The following is a 12,212-nucleotide window of genomic DNA, read 5'->3' on the forward strand; positions in this document are numbered from 1 at the left end:
GTAAAAGTTTGAATTTAATAACATTAATTGTTGTCAACTTTATAAGAAAAATAATAATTTACGAAAGAGTATTTTGTAAAAAGTGTGTCATTTATAATCATATTGCTTTTGTAAAAAATAGAGTCATATATTACGGTATTTTGTAAAAAATGGTCCTTTTTAAAGTATCTTCAATAAAAGATCATTTTTAGAAAAGTATTAAGTAAAATGTTGTCAATTTAAAAATATATTTTAAAAAAAGTTATTTTTTAAAGATTCTCTTGTAAAAAAGGCCAACTTTCAAAGAATATTTTCTTAAAAAAGGTCATTCTTAACGTATTTTTCAAAAGAATGTCATTTTTAAAAGAGCATTTTATAAAAATGGTCATATTAAGAGTATTTTCTACAAAAAAAAAAGAGTAATTCATATGAGAATTTGGTTAAAAAAGGTAATTATTAGAGTAGCTTCCAAACAATATTATTTTTAAAAGATTATTTTATACAAAATAGGTCATTTTAAATAAAACTTTAAAATAATTTTATTTATTATATATAAACATCGTTGGTTGGAGTAAAAGATCTACTATGTATGTAGTTGATGAAATAAACGGGCGCTCTTTTTTTATTTAAACGAACCATCATTTCCCTTCTTGTGTGGAAGGAAAAAAGATGTTGAGCCGGAGCTCTCCTTGGTCGTCAACCAAAAGCGTCCTCAGTTTTGTTTTTTGAGCTTTGTTTTGAGCGCATAATAGAGGGGGATCCTATAAAATTATTATTTTAAATTTTGAGGATTTCAGTTTCTTAGTATTGGCTCCATGGTCCAGGCGTGAAGTGTGTTGCATTCTTATATTTAAATAAATATATAACTCAATGAATATATATGTTACAAATACAAAATATATTAAATCATTAAGTGAAATTATTTTTTGTCATAAAGATCATGGAGATTGAAGATAAATAAAACAATAATTTTTCTTCATTCCATCATCGATAAATAATATTTATTTTAAAAATATTTTACGAAAAAAGAACAAACATTACAACAATTTGTTTGAATAGAGACGTCATGACTCTTTTCGTACATTTAGTGATTAACTTGTTATTATTGAGTGTGTGTGTACGGAGCTCCCTAGGACGACGCTTCGGAGACTCCAAACTCCTACTTCCCTATTCCAAAAAGTCATCATCTTCTTCATCGAGCTCTCTACTCCTTCTCGACGAAAGCGGTTCCTTCAGTTCCTCGTCTTCTTCTAAGAGAGATCCTTGCTACGATGATAAAAAGAAAAGGCCGGTCTCTTGTATACCAGACTTTGTAAATGCCGCCTTTGGACTCCCCGTAGACGCTAGTTCTACGTGTGGAGGATCTCCAACGGAAATTTGCGACTCCGATAAGTGTCATACATGTGACAGCTCACACAAGGAGAATTCTCATCCTCCCGAGTTTCTTACAGATCTCCATAACCCTTCCAACGTGACCTGTTGGAAATCTGATCTCTTGGACGATTCCACCAATGCAAGTCTCACCGTTTCTCTCAAAAAGAAATTTGAGCTCACATATATTTCTCTGCATTTCTGCGGACCAAAGCCCACTTCCATGATCATTTTCAAAAGTATGGATCATCGCAAGTCCTGGCAACCCTTTCAGTACTATGCAGAGGACTGTCGTACAACCTTCAAAAAGAATTCCAAAGTTCCTATTACTAGAGCGAATGAGCAGGAGGCACTCTGCGTTAGCAGCTATATGAAAACAGACTCTACGCGCATCGCTTTTTCGACGCTTGCTGATCGTCCTAGTTCTGAGGATTTTGAACATAGTCCCGTGCTACAGGATTGGGTTACAGCAACGGATATCAAAATAGTTTTTCCTCCCAATCCTTTAGTCAGTGGGGATGTAGCAATTGAAGAGTCTCTCATTCCCTCTTCCACTCAAGTCAACCAAACTAGTCTTCCTTCAAGGTGGGTGGGCGTCTCTGATCTTGCTGTTGGAGGTCGTTGTAAATGTAATGGACATGCCTCATCATGTTCCATTGAAAAGGATGGAGAAATGACTTGCAATTGTCAACACAATACTGCTGGGAGAGAATGTGAGAAATGCAAGTCCTTCCATTTTGACCGACCCTGGGGTCGAGCTACTTCTCATTCCGCAAATGAGTGTGTTGCCTGCAAGTGCAACCAACATGCTCGACGATGCAGATTCAACATGGAGCTATATCAACTCTCTGGCGGAGTCTCAGGAGGTGTTTGTCTGAAATGTCGTCACAATACTGCAGGTCGTCATTGTCATTATTGTAAGGAAGGCTATTACAGAAACTCTAAGAGGGATATATCCCACAAGAAAGCCTGTGAGCCCTGCAATTGTCATCCCGTAGGAGCCTCTGGAAAGATTTGTAATCAAACCAATGGGCAATGTCCTTGTAAGGATGGAGTTACAGGGGTGGAATGTAATCGATGTAAGGAAGGCTATCAACAAAGTGGTTCTCCTATCGCTCCTTGCATTAAAGTCCCTCGTTCTCATCATAATCGTCTTTCCTCCTCTAAAAGTGGATCCTCTGCCTACGAGAATCCTGCAAGAGATGATGAATGTGCAACATGTACAAGCACCTCAAAAAGAGTACAAATGCGTCGCTACTGCAAAATGGACTCTGTTTACCTTATCACCGTCTCTGATCGAGATCGAGCTGACTCTAAATGGTCTCGTTTTTCAATCCTTGTAGAGAAACGCTACAAGAAATCCAAGAAAAGAAATCGAAACAATCATTTCCGACGGGGAGAAGAAACTTATTTGTGGGTCAAAACAAAACATTTAAGATGTCGATGTCCTAAAATTCGCCCCAATACTTCTTATCTGATACTAAATGAGGATCCAGACGAAGATGCGGGAGATAAAAAGGGGAAGAGAGGATTAATTATTAGTAAAAACACTCTGGTCATTGAATGGAAAAGGGAATGGCGACGGCGGATGAAGAGATTTAAAAAGCGGTCGAGGAAATATTGCAATCAGTAAATAAATGCTCTTATTTTTAAACATTTTGATTATTGTTGTGTCATAGACCCCCATTATCCATATTATTATTATTATCCACCCCTTCCACATAACATAACTTCCCTCCCAATAGCATCATCCTTCTTACATATTATATACCTACTCTTATATATTCTTAATATCATTTTGCCCTCTGTTCTCTGATTTTATTATCCTTTTATCTATCATTATTCATTGTTGAATGTATTTTTATATTTACTATTAAATATGTACTACAAAACAAATCAGCAGTCCCCATATTCAGTTTCTAATATCCCCTTCAATTCTGTGCCAAAGTCAGCCATACTCCTCTACTTTAAGAAACAATATACATATATGTAAATCGTTTTCTGACCCAATGTCGTGTAACTAATTCAATAGAAAACACACACACAAAACATAGACTTTAAATTACTACAAACAAATCTATTCCTGTTTTACTATTATCATTATTGCGTATATATATATATAAATATATATGTTGTGTACAAGTTGGTATTTTGTACATGTTGCTACTGGTAATGTTAAATTGTACCAGCTTCAATTTCTACGTCTCTTAACGCCTTATTTATAATTACTGCATCAGTCCTTTTAATTAGCAACACATAATGAATGTTATATAATTTCATTTTGATCTATTAAAATTACTTTGTTGTTATGTTATAATTATTTATTAGTGTTAGGACTCAGTCATAGATCGATTTTTTATATTCGAATCGGTCCTAAGTAATTTTTCTAGAACGATCCGGACAAAAATTCCCTTTTTTAAACAAAAAACTCATAATTTTATCCTTTAATTTATTTTCTAGGAAAAAAAATTGTGTGGGAACAGATTTTATTCCAGTTTAGTCATTACAGACTTTTCTTCACCTATCTAAAGGGAAATGGCTTTTTCCAATAAAAAAAATCTGTAGCACCCCCCTCAATTTAAAAAAATGGTGTGGAACACGATGTGGACTAAATATTTATTGTCGAATCTATTTTTACTACATGTTCTGTCCACACCGATGCTGGGCCAAATTAATAAAAACTATAGCGTTCTAAGACCGGTCTTTAGTTTCGAACCCACAAAAACCTATCATTAATACTTACGAGTAATATATCTGTGAACATATGTCTTAAATGTACCACAGAATACGTACTATTAATTAGTATGTTTTATTAAAAAAAAGTCTGCAATTGCCTCAATAGTACGGATCGACCAGTCATGGCATATCCAATTATTGCATAATCCTTAATATAAGTACGAATTTCAACTCTTCATTATAGTTGCTAGTACAAGTAGTAATTTGTACAAAATAGCAACTTGTACAAAACATATACAACAACTACTATATTTAAAAAATTACAATTATAAAATATTCTTATTATATAATAATTACAAAGTTATTTCTCTCTTTCTCTATCTTTATCTATCTATCTCTCTCATACATACTTATATATATTAGCATATAAATACACATTTATATTTACATATATTATTACTGTGTCAGTAAGATTTGTGCGATTTTATCATTATTAAAATAGTTTTTGTGCAATTTTTAAATATTATGTGTACTTTTTAATGTTTGCGTGTCTTTTTTTTCGTTTTTTTTTTTTTTTTTTCAACAAAAAGAAAAGTACTTATTATTTTTTTACACAGGGCTGCTGTTAAGATTTTTTTTTGGAGGGGGGTTCTATTAATCTTTCTCCCAACTCTATTACGTAGTAGCTTTTTAAAAAAATAATCTGTTGGTCCTTATTTTTCACAAAGAAAATATTTTGGTCATTTGAATAAATTATGACCCTTTTCTCATTTGTTCTGTAGGTCATGGAATTCTAGATACTTTTATATTTGACGTCATTTTGTTTTCACTTTTTTTTCCCACTTGAGTCACACATCCTTATTCTTATATATACTTTATACAGTTAAAGTTCTTGCCGCAAGATATATATCTTGCGGTAAATAGATACATTTGTCGTTGGTAACTCTTTAAAAATAAACATTTAACAATATCCACGGTAATTTATGTGTTGATCATTTAAGATTTTAGTCAAAATACCTATAAATCAAAAATTGTAATAAACCAATTGTGAGGAAGATCAATATTTGCTGAAATTTCTAGTTATATATATATATGAAAAATACTTTATATTTGAGCTATATTTACTCAGATATATTATTCTATATTATAGAAGAAAAAAGGACTCATTTCGAAGTAGGGAAAATACCCTCTTTATTCCAGGTATCTAGTGTTCCATATTTTGGTCCTTATTCCTTTGTTCCAGTTCAGTGTAAGACCGGTCCAAAGGACTGGTCCTTCAATACAACTGAATAATATTAATTGATAACGAAGAAAAACTTCAGTGACGTCCAAACGAATCGATTTTTTCCTTTATTAAGGACTACAAAGTGTGACTAGACTAGACAAAGCTGCACTGGATATTACAGCTATAGTCCTTCGTCCTAAATAAGAACCAACAAAACACTACGTAGATCGTTTAATGACGTTATTGTTTAGAAAGTAAAATGTCTGTCTATTTATGAGAAGGTCAATTATATTAACCTGTTAAAAATACTAACTCAAATATGAAAATAAAATTTTTTTTAGGAAGGATATTCAATTTTTTTCCGTTTCATTGAAATAAAAACTCTTATAAATTTCGCTGGATATCTCATTTTTTCAACGACTTTATTAATTCATGGGAAATTTGCCACCTAAACCCCATGCTAGCGTCTCTGATTTCATTAATTTTTTAAGCCTACCTAAAATAACACATTAATATAAGAAAGAAAGGATTTTCAAAATATATTTGTTTTATTTTCCTCTTTTTGTAATTTTTATTTAAAAAAAGTCTTTCTTTTTCTCCTTTCTACTCTCTCCCAAACATAAAATAGAAATACCTTTATATTATGTATTATATCACAGTTAAGTCTTAAGACAAATTGTTATTTTTCCTTTGCTATACTTATTCCACAAACATGATAAATAATGTGTAACTTACTGTGTTTTTTTTTATTTACATACATAGATAGAAAAACAAGTTCTTATTTAATATCATCTACTTATTTACGCATACATACTATTATATCGAATAATAAACATTTATAAAGAAAAGTTTGAATGAAACACCTTCTGTTATTATTTCTGTATATATATGTTGAGTCAACATAAAAAAAATGTTGTCAAAAAATTTCCGATTTATTTCCGATTGAATACTATACAGACATATTTAGATGAATAATAGGCTTTGTATACAAATTTTTGGGATAAATTACGATAGCCAAGATAGTTAAATAGTGTTTATAACTTATATTTGGTTAATAAGATTTAATGTGGTCCTGATAGGGCATTTCATATAGAAGAAATCATCAATTTCTAACTAGTGAAATATATTTCGATAATTTATTGAGGACTTAATTGTAAGGAAAAACTATATATATTTTGTAGAAAATAGAGACTCAAAACTTATATGACAAAATTAAAAAAAAACACATAATTTTTATGGAATCAAGGAAAGAGAAGCCAAAATCAATGTTTTATATGTTTAAATACTAGCTATATTTTATTTATTTATTATGTAATCCTTGCACGCCAGTGTACGTATGAATAGCTCAAAATGTTGACGTCCGTCACTATGGCGGACTATGCTAGGATGATGACAGCTTGGTGTGGTGTAGTAAATAATCGTCTCGAACATATCGTTCAATGTAAAGCCCAGGGAGTTGAATTGAGGGTTAGAAGAGGGCTGCATCGATGTAGGCCAGAAGTCTGTCATAGTATTGCTGCGGAAATTTGGTTCTTCTTGGCTTCAATTGGCTTCTTGATGTTGTAGGCCGTCCAGCCAGAGATGTTAATGGTCCCTGCATCATTCTTATCAATGAGAGCGGCCTGCCAATGTCAGTATATTCTCTCCTCCATTCATTAAGTTTATAATGATTATTTGTTCTTTTTTAAGAATCTTGGAATGAAATAACCCCAAAAATACCGTAAATATCTGCATAAGTCCGCCTCTTATCGTAGCCGGAAGATGTTGGCTAATCAAATAGAAAAATAAGGAATTTTACCATTACTTGGTTGATTTATTAACTTAGAACTTGACCCCAAAGGTGATTTATCTATGTTACGTATGAAGGTATAATCAGTGCTGTTCATTTTTAAAGAGTCGAGCATCTTTGAGCTTTAGTCCTTATCGAGTTGCACGTCCTTTTTTTTGTATTAAGAGTAGAATTTGAGGTGGTTGTCTAGTAAGAGTTGAGTGTAGGAGCTTGCAGATACGTTTTCTTTTTTGTTGTTACTCTAAAATTTTTACACATACACTGGATAAAAAAAAACTATGTAATCCATGTAATTCAAAATAACGGGGATAAAATTGTAATTAAATGCTACTCAAAGTTTTGGTTTCCCACCATGTACAGTGTACACCTTTCTATATACTATTGTTGTTCAGTATAACTGAAAGTGCCAGAAAACTACCGTTTATCTAGTTCTTAATGGAACGTGTACACGTATAATGAATATATATTGGACCGTCAATGACATATTTCCCAATTCATGAATTTTTGACGAAACTTTCTCAGAAAATATTGTCATGTACAAAAAGAATGCACAAAGATGGAGTGACGCAAGAAAATGAACAACCCCCTCGAGAGTATTTATTATCTTAAAAACCATGTGCTTTGATTTGATTCACGATGACTTCTAGAGGAAGAAATATATACATGTACTATGTATATTGACGTTAAAGAAGACTCCTAGGTCCGATGTATGAATTATAATACTATAATATTAACTAATACTTAATTGGTTCAACTCCAATGTCCATAAGAAAGAAGGAAATAATAATGTGAAAAGGATAATTGCTTAAGAAATTCACCAAATTTTTAAACTAGCTCAACCCTTTGCCGTCTCTTCCAACCTAAATCCCCCTTGTAAGTGTCCTTAACGATATATTTGTTTCATATTTTTAGCTCAAAAAGTATTTAAATGCCAATATTACCGGTACAAAAATAACGGGTTTGTTATAACATGACAAATTTCTATCTATTACGTTTTCTCATTTTTTGTAATTTCACTATATTTACTGTGTTATGAAAAAAAAATATATAGGCTACTCTTGTGTTGATGAACCATAATACATTGAACTCAACGTAGAATGAAATAAATACAAAATATAATCAGGGACACAATGATTGTCAATCAAAGAAATGAAAAGTGTTCTATTTGATGTGTCCACCACAAATATTCCGTCCGTCCTTTCTTCTTTCATTCATTGACTTTATAATGCTCTTTGTCCTTTTTAAGAATCATGGAATGAAATTCCCGAACAAACACCGCAAATACCTACATAAGTCCGCCTCTTATAGTAGCCAGATGGCGTTGACTAATCAAATAGGAAAATAAAGAATTTTAAAGTTACTTTGTTGATTGATTAACTTAGAACTTGACCTCAGAGGGCATTTACATATCTTAAGGATGTATGTATAACTAGTGCTATTCATTGTTAAAGAGTCGGGAGTCTTTGAGCTTAATTTCTTATCGAGTTGCGATTCTTTTCTTCTATATTCAGTGTAGAGTTCGAGGTCGCATTCTAATAAGAGTTATTAGACGTGTGTTTCATTTCCAAGTGTTTATTACTTATGAGTCTTGATCTCTGCTGATTCTGTTATGTGTCGGTTCCTATTTATTCGGTCAATCACAAAAATGAATAATTGTTTCATTCATGAATTTATGACTAACAGTACTAGAACTGATTCAAAAAATAAAAATAAAGTTGAGTAATGACATTTAGGACATAAATTTAAAAGTTTTTAGGACTGATATGTCAGACTAAACTGAACTGTATTAAAACTGAATTTGACGGGACTGCAATCTTCTTTTCTAAATAAATACCGATACAACACTAATTATCAATATGATATTCAATCATGATAAAAAAATATACTCCGTCTATATAATATTTACAAATGATTTGAAATAAAGTATAAAATTTGTAATCTCAAACTTGGAGTCCTTTTTTGAACATAAACCTTTTTATTTCGACTCCAAGTCTAGATGCAATGTTATTCTGTTATAATCGATAGTTATCATAAATTAGTTTAAAGTTTGAATGAAAGGATATTTGTGAAAGATCGGGAGGAACATTGACATTCCTTTAATGGACTCATTACTACTAATGAGGCTGAACGGAGGTTATGTTTTGGCCTCCGTTGTTCACCACTCACCAGGACTACTACAAAAATTACTGATCTATCTTTGTATGAAGATTATATATAGTCACAGTAAGAGGCAATTAAATTTGAGAGGTCAAAGGTAGCACAAAACGATGAAATGAAAATACATCATTGTAAAGTATTATGGAAAATATTGAGTTGAAATTAGTATAATTATATAAGATGAAAAAAGATGCTTCATATGGAAAAAAGTAGAAGGTCAAGAATAAGCGTCAAAAACGTATAATCGACCAAAACTTTTGAACAAATTGAGATACAGAGCTGAAATCACCACTTTTTGGTACACAAATAAATATTTAATTTTATTAAATTAAAATATTTAAGGTTTCCAAATTTTTTTACTCTAAAATAGAGAAATCTTTTTATTTCCTTTAGAAATAAGAATTGATACTTGGGAAAGTACAACAACTCCACCTAACATCAAATCTATTTATGTATGTTATCTCAATTGGTTCAAAAATACTGGTGGATTCTGCATTTTTTACGTTTTGTGTTACCTTGACATTTGACATTGTTCTCAAAAACTTAATACCCTCTTACTCTGATCATTTATGACCTTCGTACCTAGCTTGAACAAAATCAATTTGTAACATTGGGCATGATCCTGGTGACTAACAAACACACGGAGGCAAAAACATAACTTCGTTAGCGGAGGTAAAATGACTATGGGCAAACATTTTCTCATTACAGAGAGCGTATTCTTGTTTCATATGTATTCAACATTTAATTTAAGTAATTGTGTTAAAATAAATTAAGCCTATATTATGAAATAATTAAATCATTATTCTACGGAAATTTCCCATAGGAGTAAAACCTCGAAGAATCGAAGGGAAACTATATGTTGGAAGAAAAAGTGCTTCTCTCCAACTTCAAGTCCAAGCTTAAATAAACTAAAGTGTGACTCGAGTCCAAGTCACGGATATACTACTCGCCAGCTCTGGGCATACAAATATCCTCGGTTGATTTCAAAAAAAGCTATTTATGTATGTAAAGTTTCGATTCAATTCTCTTCTAACATATAAAAACAGAATAAAAGACAGATGTCTGTAAGAAACCTATTTTCATTCAGTCATCTCATCTCCTTGACACATCAACAATGAGATATCGATTACAAGGATAAAAAAAGACCCTTAAACAGTCGAATACGTATGTATATGTTGTTTTTGTCATGGTATTTTTTTTTTCAATACCATCATCGTTTTTCTAATATATACACATTTGGATTTCAAGTGAGACATTCACAGTCAAGTGTTTTCATTTAATTTATCTCTACGACAATATATATTAGTTATTTCTTTTGAAACTTATTCACATTTTTTGCTTAAATATTCGCTTTTATACCCAAAAAGTAGCACTATATTTAGCTTATCCCTGGTTTTTGTTAAAGTAATCAAATATTTTTCTGATAAATATCTTATTTTAACTTCTTTACAATTTAAATATTTTAATTTACATACCTAATATTAAAAACGTGATTTTCTCAATGCAGTCCTTCAAATAAATTCAATTTCTTTAGCTGGGCTCTTTCATAGTAAGTTTGATGTAGATTGTAGAAAATTAAGTTGCTTCAATAATGTATTCTATTTTATAAACGAAAACTGTAATATACTTTATTTAATGCATTATTGTCAAGGTTGCATAAAAAATAGAGCTAAAATAATCAAGTAATCCTTTGGACTTGGAATTGATTTCTCTGTATAGTGTTGAAAATTTACATTCAATGTAGATTCGCATCTTCTAACATTGTATCATCTAACATAAACCCTCCATTAGTGAACATTCTTTTCAATTGCACTTAATGAACTGGGACAAAAATAATTTTCAAAAGTAAAACGTATTTCATTACGTGATAAACAGTTAAATGATGATAATAATTATGTTTTATCAATTTTGTTTTATTTTTTTAAATAATTTCGTCCATTTTGGTCTCATAAATGTTAGTGATAATGCTAAAAATACTTGCATAAATATAAGACATCGAAAAAAACAAAAAATATTTCAAAATAATCATAACAACATGAGTTGTGTGTTACAAAAAGAAATAATTTCTTTTTGATATAAAAACTTCTATAAGATATCCATTGCTTGTATTTTAATTTTTCAAATCAAAATAGAAATCATAAATGTTTCATAAGGTTGCCTGTAATTTATAAAAGAATAACTACAATATTCAAATTTTGTAGCTACCGTTGTACGCCTCAGTCCTCGTTCGAAAAAAAATAATTAATTAAATTCACTGAACCTCGATCAAAAAATGATTGTTAATGACGTAAATTAGATAAATAAAGAATTGCTTATTATCAAGTTTATTGCTTTACGAGCATACTGAAAAATATTGGCGATAAAATATAGATTCATGGGCAAAAAACACTTAGACTAACTACCAGATGTATAATATCCCAGTTCACTAACGGTGTGTTAATAAAAAAATCCATCTAAAGAAATTTTATGATGATGCCAATATTTCGTTGCCAGTTCCTGTACAAATATTGATATCGTTATTTGATTACATTTTCGAATTTTTTCAAAAATTTTTCGAACAAAAATATTTAAAAGAATGTCGTTGAGGGCAATTGATATGCACTTACAGGGGAATCTTTAGGAATTTGGTGATGGTTTGGTATAGCGTATAAATTTGTTATCTTTTTCGTAGATCATCAATTTTTTATTCTTGTCGCTTATATAAAGTACAATTAAGGATTAAAGATATGAGGGATTACGTCATTGGTAGGTCAATCTTTTAATGACATAGGGGAAAAAATTTATCCAAAGAAATTTCTACTAACTCATGTACATCAATTTCTACAAGAAACAAGTTAAAAATTTTTTTTTATGTCTCATGTCGTGGAACCTCATCTCATCGTTCCTATTCCTTCTATTCATTAATCATTTTGCTTCATGATGCTTTTGTGAAAAGAAAAAAAAAAGTTGATTACCATCATGCTGAATGGCGTTTTAATAAAGCAAAAAAATCTTGTTTTTATATTTTATTAAAAA

The 12,212-nt window shown here is 30.8% G+C and overlaps 1 protein-coding gene across 1 annotated transcript; it reads left to right on the forward strand.

The window, feature by feature from the left end:
• Window positions 1-779: 779 nt before the first annotated feature.
• Window positions 780-6,099, forward strand: LOC121114111 (netrin-1). Its single transcript, XM_040707965.2, has one exon. The coding sequence runs from the start codon at window positions 1,046-1,048 to the stop codon at window positions 2,981-2,983; it is 1,938 nt and encodes a 645-aa protein (XP_040563899.1). The 5' UTR covers window positions 780-1,045; the 3' UTR covers window positions 2,984-6,099.
• Window positions 6,100-12,212: the final 6,113 nt, after the last annotated feature.

Source organism: Lepeophtheirus salmonis, chromosome 3 (genome assembly GCF_016086655.4).
Source record: "Lepeophtheirus salmonis chromosome 3, UVic_Lsal_1.4, whole genome shotgun sequence".
NCBI lineage: Eukaryota > Metazoa > Arthropoda > Copepoda > Siphonostomatoida > Caligidae > Lepeophtheirus > Lepeophtheirus salmonis.